This window comes from Phocoena phocoena, chromosome 15 (assembly GCF_963924675.1).
Source record: "Phocoena phocoena chromosome 15, mPhoPho1.1, whole genome shotgun sequence".
In the NCBI taxonomy this organism is placed as follows: domain Eukaryota; kingdom Metazoa; phylum Chordata; class Mammalia; order Artiodactyla; family Phocoenidae; genus Phocoena; species Phocoena phocoena.
The window spans coordinates 7,425,093-7,445,590 of record NC_089233.1 but is presented as its reverse complement, the minus strand read 5'-3'; the positions used below and the strand labels follow the sequence as shown (position 1 = coordinate 7,445,590).

General features: G+C 51.5%; 1 protein-coding gene across 2 annotated transcripts in view; it reads right to left on the bottom strand.

Annotated features, from left to right (window-relative positions):
• The window catches only part of COL26A1 (collagen type XXVI alpha 1 chain), a 173,272-nt gene extending 157,900 nt beyond the window's left edge, over positions 1-15,372 (bottom strand). The window contains exon 1 of one of the 2 annotated variants that reach the window (XM_065893098.1): positions 15,079-15,372. In XM_065893098.1, the coding sequence (XP_065749170.1) occupies positions 15,079-15,236 (158 nt within the window). In that variant the 5' untranslated portion in view covers positions 15,237-15,372. The remainder of the gene's footprint in view (positions 1-15,078) is intronic. The other variant, XM_065893097.1, reaches the window with a different exon arrangement.
• Between the last annotated feature and the right edge of the window lie 5,126 nt (positions 15,373-20,498).

Sequence of the window (20,498 nt, the reverse complement as noted above, 5' to 3'; positions counted from 1 at the left end):
CACAGCCTCTGTAAAAATTTCAGTGGGAAGGCCATGCCCTTATCATGACTCTTTACACAAGGCTGAGTCTTAACAGGTTTCTGAGGCTCAAAGCCACTTTCAGTCTTAATACTGTTTGAAATCTAAGCTCAATCCAACTCTTCAAGGCCCCAAATCTTTCACTTTTCATTTCCGTTCGTGCTGTAGGCTAAAATAATGCCCCATCCTAACCCCAGGAACCTGTGAATACATTATCTTACATGGTAAAAAGGACTTTGCAGGTGTGATTAAACTAAGGATCTTGAGGTGGGGAGCTGATCCTGGATTATTATCCAGGTGGGCCCAACCTAATCACAAGGGTCTTATAAAATGGAGGCAGGAGGATCAGAGTCAGAGAGAGAGGTTGGAGGAGGCTCTTTGAAGATGGAGGAAGGAGCTATAAGTCAAGGAGTGCCAGCAGCCTCTAGAAGCTGGAAAAAGCAAGGAAATGGATTCTTCCCTGGACCCTCCAGAAGGACCAATCCTGCGAATACCTTTTATCCCAGGGAGACCCACTTCAGACTTCTAACCCTGAGAACTGTAAGATAATGAATTTGTGCGGTTTTAAGCCACAAAGTTTATGGCCATTTGTTACAGCAGCAGTAGGAAGCTAACACAGCCTGCAAAGTGGTTAGTCCTTTCCTGGATACTCTCTGTGATCCGGGCACTCTGCAAGAACCAAGAGATACAGCACCAAACAAGATCCCTGCCCTCGGAGAATTTACAGTCATAGCATAGACAACTATTAACTAATTATCAATCAATTAATTATAGGATTGACTTACAGTTATCATGAACTTCTAATATGAGAGTAGGCTCTGAGGGCTTAACAAAAGGGCCTTACCTTACCTTGTGGAGGGGGGCCAGCAAAAGGTTCCCTGAAGATGTGATGTTTAAGCGGATCTCTAAGCTTTGAGCAGGAACTAGCTAGGCCAAGAAAAAGCAAAAACTGATCAAGGCAGTGCAAAGGCCCTGAGGCAGGAAGCAGCTTGAGATTAAAAGGTAGCCAGTGATGAGCAGAGCACCCAGAGAGACAAGAAGCAGGCTAGACGGGGTTGGACTGGGCTCCCTCCAAGCCCCTGATATAGGGGTCTCTCCCATCAGTTCAGCTGCCTCTCCAGGAAGGTACGTATTCAGAGCTCTTGCATGAAGACTTTCAGGATCTGAGCTAATCGTCATCGTCAGCTAGGGGACAAAAGAGAAAGAGAGCCTGGCAAACCCTGTAGAGGCCCAGGATCCCATGACCCCAGAAATAGAGGGTGTCCGGGCAGGTTGAGACCTCTCAGAAGGGAGAATCAGCCGTCTGGCCAAGTCAACCAGGGAGGGGCAGGGAGAGGTAAGTGCTGATTCCCCAGATAAGCCCTTGCAGGAATGACAAAAATGTCAGATGCCAGAGGCAACTGGCGGGGGTGCAGACAGCTGGAGCCAAATCAGAAGGAAGCTGCCACCTTCTCCCCAAAGGCCCTGGCGCCTCCGGGGGCCAGCAGGGCTGCAGGGTCAGCGGGCAACCTGCAGCAGGGCCAGATTCCAGAAGGTACTCTCTGGGGAAGAGGGAAGCCTGAGCCTTTCACAATGGCTCCAAGCAGAGAAGCCCCTCTGCCGGGCCTCCTGCGTGCTAGGAACTGGGGGACTTCTCAGCAAATGTCACACAGTCCCTGACCTTCCAGAATGTGGAAGGGGGAGGGGACCAGACCCTTTCAAAGACATAAAATGTTTCAGCTGCAAACTGCAGCCAGGCATGGGTGCAAACAACACCACACACACACACACACACACACACACACACACACACACACGCAGCAAACATCCATCCTCCTGCAAGTGTTGGTGCCCCCCAGGCTTGTTCAGAGGGTGGACTCGGCCGGAGGCAGCTGCAAAGGTGGGGGCCCTCGGCCAGGGAGCAGGTTGCGCTGAGTAATAATGAGCCTGCATATTTAATAAACACATTTCCTCATTTGATCTCAGCCCAATCCTATTAGTTTCAGGTTACTTGTGAGGCGTTGAGTCAATGAAGGGAAGCGCTGGCCTGACTGTGGGTCCCCCGGTTCCTTCTCCCCCATCCTGGGGCCACACAGGGTCCCCTCAGCTGTCACACTCCGGGGACACAAAGCTCCTCAGAACTCCTCAGGCTCTAACTCGCCACGGGCATCTCAGGACCCCAGACCCTCCAACCCGCTCCCCAATCATATTTTGAGGGCGACCCTCTGTGTTCGTCCACCGCCCCACCCTACCCAGTGGTGGAAGCTCTGCTGGGAGAGAGGACCTGCCCCCATCCCTCACTCTTGGCCTTGAAAACCTGAGCGGGCTCTCAGGGATTCCGAAACCCTGACAGGACCCTCCCTTCTGTGTTTCTCTGGCTCCTCCACAGCGCCAGGGTGGGCAACTGCGGGGCGAGGTTGCAGATGACCCCAGCCAGAGGTCCTTTCCAAAAGGCAGAGGGCACCATAACTGCTGAGGCATTTAACCTTGACCCACTAGGCCAGCGTTTCCCAGAGCACCGCATCTGCAACACCAACCAACACGCTCCCCAGAAACGGATCCAGTGGTCCCAGATGTCTGCGAAACTCCTCTTTTCCCCAAGCTTTGCAAGGTCCATCATCACACTGGCCACTCTGGGAAAGCCTTTATCATTTCATGGGGCTACACAGAGTGTCTACTAGATACTGTTCTAAGCGCTTTATGAAGATTAACTCACCGAAGCCCCAGAACGACCTGAGGAAGTAAACCCACGCCCATTTTACATATGAGACCGAGGCACAGAGAGGTCAGGTGGTTCGCTCAGGGCCACCCAGCGCGGGGATTCAGACCCAGACCGCCTGGCTCCAGAGCCTGGTCTTCACACCCTCCCTCTTTCTTAAGGAAACCCTTGAGCTTGGTTCACGAGCATTTCCCAGGCTGCTTCTCATAACTTCCATTAACACCTGACGGAACAAGCTTGGCAACATCGTTACAGGCAGCAGGGGAGCTGGCAAAGGTCAGCAGTCAGCTGGCCAGCTCTGACCTTCCCGCCCATCACTCCGGAGGCGGCTGGGGGTAGGGCAGACAGAGGCCCAGAAGGTGGGAGCCCCCGCCTCTTGCCCAAGTGTTACAGAATTAACCTGGACTGGGTCCAGCTTCTTTCAAGGTGGTCTTGTCCAGGCCACCAAAGAAACATGTAGACCCTGGTTTCAGGGAGGCAGGGAAAGGAAGCCCAGGCAAGGAAGCTGGGGACCCCTGACTCTTCAGAGAGGAGAACAGCGCGCCGTGTGTCTCCTTCCATAGGATCTGCTTCAGGGTTCCTGAAAATCCTCTAACAGTTAGTTATTGTTACTCTATTCCCCTGCTCCAGGCAGAGCTGGTCTGGGTCCAGCTTGCACACTCTCGAAGCAGCAGTGAAGTGTCGGACCAGTTCAAGCCAAGAGAAGCCTGCAGCCGTGTTCTTATTGCCATAGGAATTGTTTCTCTGGGAATGGATTTTAAAATAACAGAGAAGCTGAGGGGGGAGAGGTAAGCCAGAGGAAGGGCGAGGAGATTCAGAAAACCCTGGGGCCTTAAGAAAAGGCCTCACCAGATATTTACATCGAGGCCATTCCATGTGATTTTCCACCCAATCCTACTTCAAAGGAAGAAGCAGGACCCCCTAAAGCGGGTGGCCTCTGTGGCTCCCCTAAATGTGGCTTCCAGAGCTGGCCTGGTGGGGGGTGGAGCACAGAGAAGGACCTCACTCCAGGACCTCTTAGAAGGACAGAACTGCCCGGGGGGCAGAGGCCACCCCCTCGGCTTCCCAGAGGACAGAGGTCAAGGCACTTGTTCACTCACTTGCTCAAAAAGCAACCACGGAACACCTGATACGCGCAAGCCTGCGCTAGATGTTAAAAATACAAGTATTTTACAAAAATACAAGGTACGTGAACACCACGCTTTGTTGCCTTTTCAAAGCTGAGAAAACACTGGGGAGTCTTTGCAAGGTTCCAGGAAGCAAAACAGCCAGCTTCTGGCATCCCACAGTCCAGGAGCCCCAGGCTGCAACCTGTTCTGGCCTGTCCGTGGTCCAGCAAGTGGCCAGATGCTGCCAACTGCACAGACTCTGAGCGCTCGTCACTCGGCGGCTCCATCCCCACTGCCCCAGCCCTGTTTCAGGGTTCCTGACACTGCCTGTTAGCTGCCTCCCTCCTCCGGCCCCATCTCCTCCATACCAGTAACACTGACACAGGACCCACTGTGACCAAGCCTCAACCCAAAGCCCAAGCTCCTTAGGGCTGGCAGAAAAGGGGCTTCACCCTCAGGGTCCGAAGGCCCCACCTGCCCCACACTCGCAGCTCTTGGTCCAGCCACTCTGAACCCAACTGCACAAACCATAAATGTCAGACACCGTCACACCTCCCAGCCCTTACACAGCTGTCCTGTCCACCTGAAATGCCCCCCCCCCCCAGTCACTGCAGAGAACACCCCCCCCTCACCCTGCAAGACCCACTTCAAACGTGATTCCTCTAGAAAGGCCTTGGCATGTAGCCTTGGTCCACCAGGCCAGCGTTTCCCAAGGTATGGAGTCTGGAACGTCATCCCAACAAAAGGATTCCACAGCCTCATATGTTTGCAAAACCCCCCCTTCTTGGCAATCTTTGCAAGGTTAGCACACCATACACCACAAGCACGAACAGAATGTTTGGTACATATTTCTCTAAGCAGTTTATTAACTTTAACTCATCTAAGCCTAGAATGACCTTATGAAGTAGATCATCCCCATTTTACAGAGGAGAAAACAGAGGCACAAAGACACGCCAAACTCCCACATGCCTAACTCCCCTAAACAGGTACTTGTTCATACATCCCTTGCCTACCTGGCCCACTTTGCACATGTTTGTGTCACAGCAAATTCCACACTTGCTCCTGGGTCTTCCCCAACCAGCCTCTGAGCTCATCAAGGGCAGAGGCTGAGTCTGAATCAGCAATCATCTCACTACCCCCAGCACCAAGCATGCAGTAGGTGCTTGTAGTAACTTCCTGAATGTAAGGCTCCAGGGAACCTGGATCCAGTGGCAGGGAAAAGGCCCACAGGTCGGGGGTGGGGTGGGGTGGAAAGGGGATCATTCACCCCCCTGGAGTTTACAGAGAACCCCTCCCATTCAGGGCTCAGGGCAGAACACCCCTTCCCCCATGGTTCAGCCCCCAGCTTCAGCCTACAACCGACCGACAGTGGGATCGGAAAAGTTTGGGTGGTTAAATGCCCAGCCTGGATAAGCTCACATGTCCAAGAGGCAGGGGTGGATGGCGGGAAGCCCAGGCTCAGGGCACAGGCCCGGCTCATGCACTCATGTCCCAGGTGGACCCGTCAGGGCCATGCTAGGGACGAAACAGGTAGGAGAAATGATTCCATCTGTGGGGAAGGAGAGCAGGAAGTGAGTTCTCGGTACAAAAACCACAAGCAATCACAGATACAGGAGGCGCAGGGAGCCGCCCACAGAGACGGGAGCAGAGCAGTCCAGGAAGACTTCCTGAAGGAGGGGGTGTGTGACTGCCCCCAGAAGAGGGTGGATCCGAGGTATGGGGTGGGGAGCGGACAGGCCAAGCACCTCAGCTCAGCAGAAAGAACAAGAAAGAGGTTTCGGAGTCAGAGTCTAGAGAACCAGGCAGGGGAACTGGGGTGATGGAGCCAGAAAACCCCTGAATTCCCCCAGGGCACGGGGTCTCCCACTGCAGGTCTTAAGCCAGAGGGGCTGTGGAATCAATTTTCTGAGCCTTGGCAAGCACTTTTTTATGAACTAGATAGAGTACCATAAAAAAGTAAGTATCACATATGGTAATAGTAAGCATGATTCTGTGAAACTTATTTCAGGGGTATGTGTGTGTGCATTTGGGGGGGGGTGTGGGGGTGTGTGTACGTGTGTGTAAGTGCGCACGCGTGGACTCAGGCATCATATAAAAGGTATTTCCTACTATGGGTCATGATGAAAGAATCTCAAAAAATTCTGTTTTCCACGCAGTGCTTCCTAAACCTGGTGGCATCCAAAAAAAAAAACCCGCTTGGGGAGGCCATTAAATACAGCTCTCCAGGACCTAGACTTCCTGAGTCATGTGTGGGTCTGAATACCCAATTCTTTAATCACCCCAGTTCATCGTGATGAGCCAGTCAGCACCCTGCTGTATCTAAGACCAGCTAAATAATCTGTGGGACTCATGGCAAACTGAAGTTAAGGGACCCCTCATTCAAAAAGCTGGGTCATAAAAGATAGTAAAATACAAAGTGTTTTCCTCTCTTCTGGGGTCTCTGTGTCTCTGTCTCTCTGGACCTGTCATTTGTTTAGTGTTTCATGCGTGCTCCCTCGTGCACAGGGATCTCTGGGGGGCAAGTGCAGACCCCTCCCTGCAACCCCACGGTGTGTAAGTGCATGTGCCACCCTTCCCACCAGCCAGCGGGCTGAAGCACAGCGCCCCGGTCCGGAGCAGCAAGTGAAGCCAGGCGTAACCCCTTCCCAGGGGCCCACCGTCGTACGACGGATGGGCAATGCTTCAGGGTATTGCAATCTCTCCCCAGGACACACTAGGATCGGTGTGGCCAGAGGCTCTCCCCTGCTGAGTCACCCTTTGAGCACACACCCTGAGCACTGCCAGCCCAGGGCAGGGACTGCAGCTGCCATGTCCCACTCCAGGGTGGCACGGGGTGCAGACACCCAATCCCAGCCCTCTCTGAGCCCAAACCCAGGCTCCGGCCAGAGGCAGAGGGTGGCAGCGGGCACTGGGCAGGGGTGGAGAGCGGGAGGCCAGGTGGACCTGGGGTGCCAGAGGGGTGGGGAGTGAGTAGCGGAGAACCCACCCCAGGGAGGCGGTAGGAGGTGGTGAGAGGTGGGTCATGGTCAAAGCTGAGGGTCAATCTCCTGGTGCCCCATGGTCCCATCGGACTTCACTTACAAAGCACACATTTAAGAATGAGAGTATCGAGAATTTGGAGATGGTGAGCACAAAGCATTAAACTCCAAGCATGGACCCTGCTGAGCATTGCGCCCTGGCCTCTGCACTGGTCAAATGGCCCTGCCTGGGAAGCCGGGGGTGGGGATGGAGAGGCTGGACCAGGAAGAACAGGGAGGAAATAGCGCGGTCCAGCACTGTCATCATAGCAGGGATCAGACCCTTTCCAAACCTGACTCCCAGAGAATTTCTCAATGGAAAACCGTAAGCAGTAGCGAGTTCTGAAATCCATCCCATCATTTCTTAGAATAGTCTGAAAACGGGTAAATACCCCAACGTCAGGCCAGAATAGAGCTGTGCTTCTAAAACAGCACAAGCACGTCCCTGGGAGCCACCCTGAAGCCTCCTTCCCCAAAGCTCCCCGGCATCTCCGAAAGGGGTCTTTACATCCACACAGAGTATGTGACCCGTGCCACTGGGACTGCAAAGTGACCCCCGTGGGACCCACATCCGCTCTGGATTCAGGGCCTTGGTGGGTCCTCGGTGGATGCGATCCGGTTCACTCCACACAACCGACAGAGCCCGACTCTCTTCTGGGCCCTGGGCTGGGTCGCAAACAGGCGGGTGATTGTCCCACCTGGCGCTCACAGTCTAACGGGGGACGTGGCAGGGAGGACACGGGAAGGGAACATCTGGACACAGCTTAGCTCTGTCACCACGACGCAGCCTTTTTTGACCGTGGACCTCTGGGGAAAGGCTGTCCAACTTTTGAGGATTCAGGGCACACGTGTCCTTGCTCCATCCCCAAGACTCATTCCACATCCCCCCAGAACTGCCTTAAACCTGGGCAAGAGGAGCCCCATCCTGGGCACTGAAGTTTCAAGGACCCCAATCTGGGCCCTGTCCAGCCACACCACACCCCACAGGGCGAGGAGACCATGGGGCCGAGGGGACGTGACCCTCCAGAGACCACAGCCTCCCTTATGGAGCAAAGGTGGGTACCCAGGGGCCTGGAACTCCCTCCCCAAACAGCTGGGCACACTCAAGCAGGAGGTATGGCCAAGTGGCAGTTGTCAGGGTAAGGAGAGGGAGTTCTGGGCTGGACTAGAGTGTCCACGGGGTGTGGGTGAGGCCTGATCAGGGCGAGGTATCTGGCAGGACACGGAGGGAAGGGGAAGGCGGCTCTTCCTGCACCACCAAGTTCCCACACAAAATTCATGGAGGCAAGACTTCTGAACCTGAGCCTCGACCCCCACCCCCAGGTCACGAGAAGGGTGTGTTTGTCAAGGCCAATGACAGAATTTATTTTATTTAACAGTCCATAAGCTTGAATTATATCTTTTAAATATTTAGACATACACTGTGTGGGCTTCCCTCTGTACCCTTGCCCCAGACCCCTCAAATGTGAGGAGTGGGTCGGGCTGGCAGGTGGTATAGGCTAGGGAAGGCCGCTCTCATCCCCACAAGGCTATTTTGACCCAGCGTCATTGAAGTGTCATCTTCAAATGTATCCCAAGAAAAACCTGCTGATGGGAATACAAAATGGTGTTAACTTCTATGGCGGGAAATTTGACACTATCTGGCAGAATTACGTGTGCATTTACCTTTTCACTCAGAAAATCCGCTTTAAAAAAATGCATCCTAGGGGGCTTCCCTGGTGGCGCAGTGGTTGAGAGTCCGCCTGTCGATGCAGGGGACGCGGGTTCGTGCCCCGGTCCGGGAAGATCCCACATGTCGCGGAGCGGCTGGGCCCGTGAGCCATGGCTGCTGAGCCTGCGCGTCCGGAGCCTGTGCTCCGCAACGGGAGAGGCCACAACAGTGAGAGGCCCGCGTACCACCAAAAAAAAAAAAAAAAAATGCATCCTAAAGATTCATTTGCAAAAATATGAAATGAATAACTCACAAGGCTATTTATTATGGCATTACACGTGACACAAAAGGTTAGAACAACACGATGTCTATCAGTAGGGGACTTGCTGAAAAAACTACAGTCGTTGGCACCACCGAGAACTACAGAGCTACAAAAATGAATACAGGAGGGCATTCCCTGGAGGTCCAGTTGTTAGGACTCAGCGCTTTCCATTCAGGGGCCCGGGTTAGATCCCTGGTCGCGGAACTAAGATCTCGCAAGCCGCAGGGCATGGCCAAAAAAAAAAAAATGAATGCAGGAGATGAACATTCTGGTGATGGCTGGACAACCCTCTGAATGTATTTAATATCACCAAACTGTACGCTTAAAGATGGTTAAGATGGTAAGCTTTATGTGTGTTTTCACCACAAATTTTTAAATCGTGAAAAACAAAATAGATGCAGAAGCTATCTATGCCCTGATCTAGAGCAAGCTCCACAGTACAATGTGAGACAAAAAAAGCCAAGTGCAGAAGAACAGTGCTACTAGTACAGCACCTCTGCATAAGAAGAAAAGGAAGGGATAAACAAGGTTCTACTGTATAGCGCAGGGAACTATAGTCAATATCCTGTGATACACCACCATGAAAGGAATATAAAAAAGAATTATGTATATGTATACATACATATGAATCACTTTGCTGTACAGCAGAAATTAACACATTGTAAATCAACTAAACTTCAATAAATTCTTTTTAAAAAGAAAGAAGACACACACACTTACATTTGCGAAATGAAACAATGGAAAGATAAATCAAAAATGAATTCAAAACATGATTCCCTACAAATTGTAGATAAGCGGGAAATTATTTATGCAAGTATTCCAGTAATTAAATGAAAAAGAAATGTCAGAATTAGAATAGGACCGCTTTGTAAGCCTTAATGAAATAATGACCTAGGCAGTGATCATCAACACCTGTTAACATCACAAGAGGAGAGATGACAAGATGTTGTGTGATTCCTGATATGATTCTTTTTTTTTTTTTTTCCGGTACGCGGGCCTCTCACTGCTGTGAGCCTCTCCCGTTGCGGAGCGCAGGCTCCGGACGCGCAGGCTCAGCGGCCATGGCTCACGGGCCCAGCCGCTCCGTGGCATGTGGGATCTTCCCGGACCAGGGCACGAACCCGTGTCCCCTGCATCGGCAGGCGGACTCTCAACCACTGCACCACCAGGGAAGCCCCCTGATATGATTCTTAATGGAAGAATGCTACACAACCATAGAGGTAATTTTGCCCAAACAAACAATAATAAGGAGGAGGAGAAGGAACCAAAATCCAATCGAGCCTCCCTATCCAATTTCCAATTTTCTGGACACACTGAGGACAGGGGAGCACGTTAACAGGCACCATGAGGATATAATCAAACAAATCCTGAACAAGGAAAACGCTATCAAAGCCTAGTTTCTTCAAAACAAATTGCAAAGTAAAGAGAGCAAAGAAGGAGGGAACCTATAGGCAGTGGTATTCTGGTGAAGGTTTGACACCCAGCTCTCCAGGAAAAAAATGTCATGCTCTCCCATATCAGTCAGCTCAGGCTTTCATAACAAAACACCAGAGACTGGGTGACTTAGGCACCAGACATTTATTTCTCAGATCTGGAGGCTGGAAAGTCCAAGATCAAGGCTGATTTAGTTCCTGGTGAGGACCATCTCTTTGGCTTGCACACAGCAGAGTTCTCTCTGTGTCTTCACATGAGGAGAGAGAAAGAGAGAAAAGGTGCCCTGGTCTCTCTTCCTCTTCTTATAAGGGCACAAATCCCATCATGGGGACCCCACCTTCAAGATTTCATCTAAACCTTCATCTTCATAATTACCTCCCAAAGGCCCCACCTCTAAATACCATCACATTGAGAGTCAGGGTTTCAACATATGAATTGCGGGATGGAGGGAATATAAGCGTTCAATCCATAACACCTCCGGATATGATATAACACGATCCACTGGACCAACTATAAAGCGTTCTTGTTCTCCCCCACCACCATCAAAAAAAAAAGATCCTAAATCTAATCAAACATTTACACCTAATCTCTCACATAGAAGAGATACAGGGCATAGAGGATCCAATTATTTACACCACTGTGAAGCAGTCAGGCAAATCTAACCTGGGATTCTACAGGACAACTGGTCTTCTTCACCAAGTCAATGGCAGGGGGAAAAGCCTTCTTTTATTAATTTTTTAAAAGTATTTATTTGTTTGGCTGCGCCGGGTCTTAGTTGCGGCACACAGGATCTTTAGTTGCAGCATGTGATATTTAGTTCCCTGACCCCCTGGATCGAACCCAGGCCCCCTGCACTGGGAGTGCAGAGTCTGAACCACTGGACCACCAGGGAGGTCCCTGGAAATGCTTTCTTTTATTTTTTTTTTTTTTATTTATTTTTTTTTTTTTTATTTTGCGGTACGTGGGCCTCTCACTGTTGTGGCCTCTCCCGTTGCGGAGCACAGGCTCCAGATGCGCAGGCTCAGCGGCCATGGCTCCCGGGCCCAGCTGCTCCGCGACATGTGGGATCTTCCCGGACCGGGGCACGAACCCGTGTCCCCTGCATCGGCAGGCGGACTCCCAACCACTGCGCCACCAGGGAAGCCCGGAAATGCTTTCTTTTAAAGGAGAGGACTCTCCCACAATGAAAAAGACTAAAGAGACACAACAACAAATAAGTGGACAGGAAGTTGAAGGTCAAAAAGCAGTGAAGATGGCTGGGCCGTGGGGAGCCTTCCCCCTGCCACCACTTGCCAGAGCAGAGGATTCTAAAGCGTCTAAGAATTCCTCATTTGAACTTGGCTTTCCAGGTCACTGTGAAGGTATTACTCATCAAGGTTAGAGGATAGGACCTACTTATTTAACCATCCGTTAGCTTGATTCATAACCTGTAGATATTCAGCCATGTAGTATGTGGTCTCTCTTTGTTCTCATGCCTCGGGTCCTGTACAGAAGGAATAGGTTTATGGAATGTGTGCCACTCTTCAGGGCAGAAGCACAAAGCAACTCTGTCCCTCATCCCCTGTCCCACGAACCAGCCCTCTGGATGTATTCATTCCTTCCTCTGCTTAAAATCCAGGCAGGTCCCACCACTCTTCCGGTTTCTCTTAGAAGAACATTTCCACTCCAAGAATATTAACTCTTATCCAAATTAAAACCTCTCCATCAACAGCTGGGAGATGTGCACCCCAGATGGGGTGCAGGGCCCCCTTTCTGGTTCTCACTCCTCGTGCCCGGAAGACTTGCTGCTATGTTGGACCCTTTAGGGTTGGATACAGATATGAGGAGCAGACAACAGACAAGACTTCTAATCACCATCTGTGAAAGGGAGGGAGGGAATGATCGGGGGAGGGAGGCGGGGAGAAGAGTGAGATATACATCCATTAAAGAGTTTCACCAATGTGTTATCCTTATACTGGGAAGTTCTTCTGGGAAGAAGGGCTGGGCAGCTGAGAGGCTCCATCCTTGTGCAACCCTGCTGGTCAATTAACGCTACACTTCCCTTTAGCTTTTATTTGGCATCCTAACAGCACTGTGGATGACAAAAGTCATGAGTGGCCCAAACACAGGGCTGCAAGATTCTACTGGAATCAGGCCTCTAAGGAATTGGGGTCCTCTTCTTTTTGCCAAAATAGCTTCATCAGAGGGGCCCACCCTGGGCTTGTGATGGAGGTCACCAGAGCAGAGCATCCCTGGGCAAAGCAAGATGCCCCCAGCATGTGTTAGACACAGACACCCAGCCCAGGAAGGTAGGTACAGGTACACACACATACACACACACACACACACACACACACAGAGAGAGAGAGAGAGAGAGAGAGAGAGAGAGAGAAAGGAGAACACAAACTGCCAACAGGAGCAATAACCATGAAATAAAACTATTTGTCAAGAAACAGCCCTATAGCCCTGCCCATCAGCTGGAACCAAGCCACTGTAAACACATGTATGGAGCCAAGCAGAGGCCAAAGCTGTGAAGAACCCTGTGCCAAACGCCGTCCCCAAGGCTTCCGCTTCTGGAGCGAATAACACACAGGAACATGTGACACCAGGCCAGCTCCAGCCCATAACTTGCCCGGACCCGAATCAGGTGCCTGCAGCGCCCACGCAGGGCTTTGCATGGAAGGGCTCAGGTACAGTCCGGAACACCCATCTCAAGCATCTGGAACTCGCCCCAAGTCCTAACACCTCCCAATATGCTATTCAGAAATCCGTTTTCCACAAATTCATCCAGATCCTCCCTGAATCTAATTATACCTTCTCCCTGCTCCCGGCCTGGTAGAAAGAGTTCTGGAAGATTACACTTGTTTGGGTCTCTTTTTATTTGTGCTAAAACTATCCTTTCCAAGTGTCTCTGGAGTCCCCAAGTTCCAGCCCACCGAACGCCAGAACCCCCGTCCCCATTCACTGGCTCCCTTCATGGACTTCCCCTCTGGCCCCTCTCTGCATGCAGAGTCCAGGCTGCAGGAGCCTCCACCCCCACCCCACCCCCACTCCCAGCCCCCAACACACACACACTTTTGAATTACAAAAGTAATACATGAATAGACCCTCCTTGTAAAACATGCAAACAAGACACAAGCAAACAGAGGGAAAAAATGGGAGTCCTCTTTCACTCTCCCCTAGTCCAGCCCCAGGTCTCTCCCTATAGGTAACTGACAAAAATGGTTTCCTACCAACTGTTTTCCTGGATATATATAGATAGATAGAGAGATAGATATCTAGATATAGATGGAATTTTTTTTCATAAGTGAGATCATGCTATACATATCATTCTGCGATTTGAGAAGCTGAGTTTTTAAAATATGCTCCTATAGAAGCATGCAGAGTCCACACTACTGTGGGTGTTTGGAGAGTAATACTAATAGGAGCCTGGGAGAAGTACTTCCAAACAAAATGAAGGAAATAAAATTGCATGCAAAATTTTCCTGAAGCACTTTAAATGCTCTTCTGAGAACCGCCTTATCCAGCCATTAAGTGCACCGCTCTTCTCAACACAAAATATCCCTGTCTCCTTGATACAAGACATTGCCAGAATTCATCTTGGTAGCCCTCCCTAGCTTGGTAAACACCATGGAGGACAGAAGAACTGGGACCTTATGGAGCAAGGTTTATGGACCTTGCTCCAAAAACGATAAGCAGAGTGGGGCCATAGAAAGCACAGGATTTGGAGAAAGAAGACAAGAGGTGAGCCCTGAGTTGCCACCGAATTTGGGGACCTCTCTCTGAGCCTCAGTTTCCTCCGTTAAAGGAAAGATAATACTCTAATAGCTAACCCTGGGGTGGTGTTAGGATCAAAAGAGATGGATGCTACCAATGCATGTTGTGTGTTCTAGAAGGCTATTACAGCCGTGTGAGTCGTAATTACTATTAAATGGGAAAAGCTAAATTCGAATGAGTTACGCAGACAGGGATTTGGCAACTTTTACTTGAGTACTTAACGCGTTTTCTGGGGGAATTCAACCACGGATTGAAAAGTTGCTGCCCTAACCGTCCTGGGGTGGCCAGGGCGCCACCTGCCGGCGGAGGAGGAGGCCGCGGGTGGGTCCGGGCACCGCGGGCTCCGTGACCCTGCTCCCTCTCCGACCCCACCACGGACTCTTGCGATCGGAGCCGGCACCACGTTCCCAGGTGGCTGGGGAGCCGCAGCCGAGGCTCCTCCGCGGGCCCAGCCCCAAAGACCGGACGGAATCGCCCCTCCGGTGTCCCTGGCGGCCGGCGTGAGAGTAGGGGGCCCGGATGCAAGGCCTTGGCATCGCGGGAACCTGCTCCCCAACACAAAGCCCCGGCCGCGCAGGTGAGCTCGGCGGAGCCACGTGAGCCGGTAAACGTCCAGGAACCGAGCCACCGAGCCCCAGCCAGCCACGGTCACCCCTTCGCGCGCCCCCGCCGCAGGTCTGAGCCACCTCCACCCGGATTCGGGAGCCGAAGGGGCGAAGGTTGGGAGAGCAAGGGAAGGAAGTGGGGGTGGGCGCGGCCAGAGATCACCGCAGTCCCAGCCCCGCACCTTCAGTCTCTCCGCCCCGAGCCCCCAGTCCCCACTGTCTGTGCCCCGATCATCCCGCGTCCCCAGCCCCCCCAGTCCTCGACCGCCCCACGTCCCCAGCCCCCAATCCCACCTTCCCAAGCCCCAAACCCCGCCCCCGCGCCCCCAGACCCAGACGGCCCCGAGACCCGGCAGCCTGCGCCCCCAACCCCCAATCCCAAGATCCCAAGCCCCAAACCCCACCTCCCCTCGCCCCCAGCCCCGGGCTGCCGCGCGCCCCCAGGTCCCGCCGCCCCCAGCTACTCACCGGCGGCTCCCGTAGCCGCTGCCGGGAGAGCCGGAGCCCTGCTCAGGATAGCCGTGCTGCTGCAGGGCTGCGGCCGGGAAGGGGTAGAGGAAGCCGGTGGCCAGCGCCGACCCGCAGAGGCAGCAGCACGCCCAGGGCAGAAGCAGGGCCAGCTTCATCTTGCGCTGCCGCCCGCAGGGACCCGGAGTCCCGGGCGGGAGGACAGTCGGGAGCGCACCGACGGCCGGACCGAACCCGCGGCCCCCGCCGGGAGCCGAGCGAGCGCGCCGGTGAGCGAGCGGAGCGCACGTCCGAGCTGGAAATGTCTGGGGGGCGCCCACGCCTCTCAGGGCCGCCTTTTCAAATTCGGCGAGGTGGGCTCTGCGCCGTCAAAGGGGGCGTGGGGCTTTCTCATTAACCCTCGGCGGTCCGGGGCCGAGGAGGCGGCAGTGGCGGCAGAGCTGGGGTTCCTCCTCCGCTGGGGGTCCGGGGAGCCGCGCGCCCCGAAAGCCAGATCTTGTGCCTGGGTCCCCAAACACACGCTCTTTAGAACCTTCCCAACCAAACCCTCTTCGGGTCGCAAGTGCTTACGGAGCACCCACTCTGTGTCTGGCAAGTTCACCTGGGCAATGTTGTTTCATCCCTACAGCACTGCTCTCTATATAAGGTGATGCCGTTCCATTTTTCAGAGGTACAAACTGAGGCTCAAAAAAGTTAAGCAGAAAAAATACACACTCCTTGTCCAAGGCTCTTTTGACCAAACCATTGCACACCCAGACTTCCCCAGAATTCTATCCTCCTTTCACCTCCAGCCTCTACCTTGCCAGCTGTCTCTGTAAGCTGAGAAGCAGCTGGGAAGGAAGGAAGCATTTGATGTGGGGTGAGAAGTTGTCCCTAGACTCACTGATTCATGAGGCATCGTATCTGGGAAGGAGCTGGGGGAAGATGTAATACAATCCCACCTTTTACAGATGGGAAGGCTGGGTCTCAGATCGCACACTGAGCCCAAGGCCAGCCTGGTCCCAAGTTGGTCTTTTCTGGACCACAGGATCCCCATAGGGCTTGCACCCAGCACAAAGCAGGGGGGACCTGAAATCCATCCTGTGCCCCACTCCCCCAGGGAGAAAGTCTTTTTCTAATTCTCCCCAGAGCAACCAAGGGTTGGCAGAGGTCCTGAGGCCAGCTCTGTCCCTGCTAACAGTGGGGAACTCCTAGTCCGTAAAATGCCAGTAGGACTGGAGAGAAGCCATCAAGTATGGAAGTGCTCCGTGGACTGCAACCCATTTTGTAAAAGAACTGTGGGACTGTTGTTAAAGGAAGAACCGGAAGATGCTGTTGAAAATGTGGAGGGAAAGGGCCGCTCCCAGGGCTTTTGTCCTCTTGTTTACATATCCCAATATGTATCCATATGTACATTTCCCCTATGTACCCTCTTGAGTACAAATCCCAAGATATCATCTCCAACCCCCTTTATCCTCTCCCCAAACCACCCATTCAATTTCCTCAAATCCTACCTGGGCCTTTTATTTCTTTTTTTTTTTTTTTGGCCACTACGCATGCAGAATCTTAGTGGGATCTTAGTTCCCCCACCAGGGATTGAAACCTCACCCCCTGCAGTGGAAGGGTAGAGTCTTAACCACTGGACTGCAGTCCCCTGCCTGGGCCTTTTAAATGGAACTTCCACACTTCCCAAGTCCAGAGTTTCCATCTAGGAATCGGGATGAACAGTCCATCTCAGAGTGGACAGCCCCCTAATGGGAAACGTCACTTGCACCTAGGACCACTTCCTTCATCTTGTCCTCCATCGTTTTCTCAAGGCCTAAAAGATTTGGAGAATTCGGGTTATCAGGGGATTTTCAGTGCCTCCCCCAAAAGGAATCTGAACTGTGTTCCTTGGGCTGTTTTCCAACACCCAATAAATGATGAGGTTATCCTCCCCCCCAACCCCCCGCCAGGAATTTGTAAGCATCTGTCTTCCTCCTTTCCCTCCTTTACTTGCATAGTGAGATCTTAAAGACCAGAGGAATTCCACGTTGCTGTAAATTGGCTTTATGCTGTAGACACTGCAGTAAGGGAACAAGAATTTAGTTTTTATCTTAAATTCATTTTTCCAGTGCCACGGGCTGCACCCAACCTAGAGGGACCAAGGACAGGAAAGGATACCACTATTCTGTAACTGCAGGATTCTTTCAGGATGAACAGCTTTAGGAAAAGAATTAATACATCCCAGAAACTTCAGGACTAAGCCAGGTCTAGTTTGGTCCTCTATTTCACTTCTAGGACAAAAAGTTCATTCTTGCCCTGTGAACATGTATTGAGAAACTTCTGCGTGTCCAGCACTGTCCTGGTGCAGTGAACGCTCTTAGAGAAGCAAATAACATGGTTCTCACCCTCAGGCTGCTTACATTATTCTTTAGGAAGCATTAAAATGGGCTTTTTTTTTTTTCCTTCAAAAGCCACCAGGGACTTCCCTGGTGATCCAGCGTTTAAGAATCCGCCTTCCAGTGCAGGAGACGTGGGTTCAATCCCTGGCCGGGGAACTAAGATCCCACATGCTTCGGGGCAACTAAGCCTGCACGCCACAACTAGAGAGCCCACACGCCCCAACTACTGAGCCCTTGTGCCCTGGAGCCCCTGCCACAACTAGAGAGAAACCTCCATGCCACAACGAAAGATCCTGCGTGCCATAACCAGGACCCGACGCAGCCAAAAATAAATAAAAATTTTTTAAAAAGCCAGCAGGCAGTCTGGAGAAAACTCTGCAAACAAGAGTAGGTTCCATTTAGAGGGCAAGGGATTAAAAAGACAAAGATGCAGAAAATCAAGAAATGTGATATCACACATACCACCCAGATGCAGAAGCCCCAGGTCTGCTCCTGGTGCCCCTGCTGACTTGCTGGGTGACCTGGAGTAAACCCCTTCCCTCTCCGGTCCTCCCCAGCATCTTCATTTGTAAAATGAAGAGTGGAGTGGCTTGTCTCTGAAGACCTTTCCAGTTGTGGCCTTCTATAATTCACTTTCCCTTTATCCTCCACTCCTATCACCAAGGCAGCTGTGGATAAACCCAACCCTAGCAAGCCATCACTCTTGTAGGCAAGATTTCCAGCGGCAGCAGCCCCGTAAGGGGGGCCATGGGAGCCGAGAAGAATGGAGAAGGTTTCTGTGGTATCACATTCTAACCCCTCCCTCACCCCCAGAGGACATCAGGTAGTAGAGTCAAACTCCAACCAGTACCAGCTGTGTGACCTTGGACAGGTTACCTAACCTCTCTGAGCTTCTTCGTCCGTAAAATCAGAATAATAACTGTACCTAATGTATGGGTATGCTAAAAGAATTCAATGAATTATTCACACAAAGTGCTTGGAATCATGTGCCTGACACATTGTAATGCTCAATAAATGTTAATGATTATTATTTGCAGAGCTTTGGTGAAGGATAAAACTGAAGAATGGCTCCCTTTTCAAAGCCCCAAGTGGGCTCATACCCAGGAGTGCTTGGAGCTTTCTCAGGAGACTCTGGAGCCCCCGGGATAAACCTGGTACATCTTTCTCTGTGGTTGACAGTTTAAAATGAAACTTTATTTTAAAACAAATACGGGAATAGTATTGAATAGAATGCGCCATTTGCATTATTTTTCAAGATAAAACATACTTGTGAGCGGCGGCAAAAGCGGGAAAGTTTGAACAGCCCCTAACTGAGGGGCGTACTGGTGCCCTCAGAAGGTCCAGCGCCTCCTCAAACGTCAGCCACCCCGGCTGGCCCCTGATCCAAACTCCACATGAGCACTGGTCTCTGTATTTCTATACTGTGCCCACGGCACTCACCAAATACAAGCTAAAGCCCCAGGAGAGACAGAAGCCACAATCAAGCATTGAAGCCTTGGAGTTGGGACCGGGGTCGTAGTTCTGGCTCCCTCCTCCTCTCTTCCTTGGTGATCTTCAGGCATCACACAGCGTGCCCCCACCCCCAGACCTCGATAAAATGGAAACTGGACAAATGAGGGTCAGCAGGGCGCCACAGAGCCCTTAACTCCTCGACCTCTCACCACAACTCTGACACAATCAGGGTTCTCAGAATCTCCCCAGTTTTCATCATACAAGGAGATGAGAGAAGTGATCTGTCTGCGATCTTGTGCTCTCTCCCCCGTCTGTAAGTTCAAAAGCGCCTTAGAAACGGGGTTGTTTGTACAAAGAGGGATCAGATTTCTTGGTGGAGGTAGACAAAGCCCCCGACACACACACACTAGAGAAGTGGGCTCCTCCGCAACTATGTTTCCAGGCCCTTCTGATAAGAAAATATCAGTCAGCATCCTCTTGGGCAGACAAAAAGCAGATCTTCACTTCTGCTGAAGTCAGCAGAGAGACCAACTGAACGGAGAAGTAAATACTCATCAAGCTGAAGCCAAGGTAAATACTGACCTTCTGGCATGATAAACCCTCCTGTTAATCTAAAACAGAAATCTGCCCCTCCCCCGTGAGTACCCTTACAGGACATGGATCCTGCAATTCTCCCAGAAGTTCAGGGAAGCAATAGTAGGGACAGCCTGGTTTTCATACTGATCTCTTTAGCAGCCCATCCTCCCAGCTGTTCCAGATCCCAGGCCAGCACAGGAATGGGCTGGATTGACTCAACGTAGTGGGACAGTTGCAACAAAGGGCCTTCTTTGTTTTGCTCCAAACTTTCTGTACTTGGCCAGGGGCAAAATATGAGAATGTGGATATAATGGAAGCTGCCGACTCTGAATTTTCTTCTTTACCTGGACACCCGCAAAATTCCACCCAACCCTATAAAAGGGAACACTTCCTTGCTCAGCATACCTGTTTCCCTAAACTTTGGCAGTGAAATAGATGTTCAGAAGACAGCAAATTAAGACAAATACTTCATGCATCTAGGTCTTTTTTGCATTAACATTCACGTATGGCTTTAGCAAGTCGACTGTCTCTGTCTTCTCTTGTAAGAAATAAAGAAATGATGACACACACACACACACACACAAAGTAGACAGCAAATTAGATGGCTACCACCATAGCCCATGATCTTAAACACAAATTTGGAAGGGAAAATGAAGCATTAAAAGCAAAACCTAAAAAACACTAAAAACATGGAGTCTGCCCAACTACCAATGCCAAAAGCCCAACTCAAATGTGGTGATAAGAAGTTTGACTGCTGACTAATGCAGCCACAGCTAAACAAATGCTTCCCTAAGAACTTAATGAGATTACTGGGAAAAAATGAAGAAAGGGGATGTCTTTTTCTGGCTGGCTGCTATAACAGAATCCCATAGACGAGGGGGCTTAAAAACAACAGAAATTTATTTCTCACACTTCAGGAGACTGGAAGTCCAAGATCAAGGCACCAGCAGATTCGTAGCCAGGTGAGGACTTGCTTCCTCGTTCACAGAGAGCTGTTTTCTCACTGTGTCCTCACATGGTGGAAGGTGC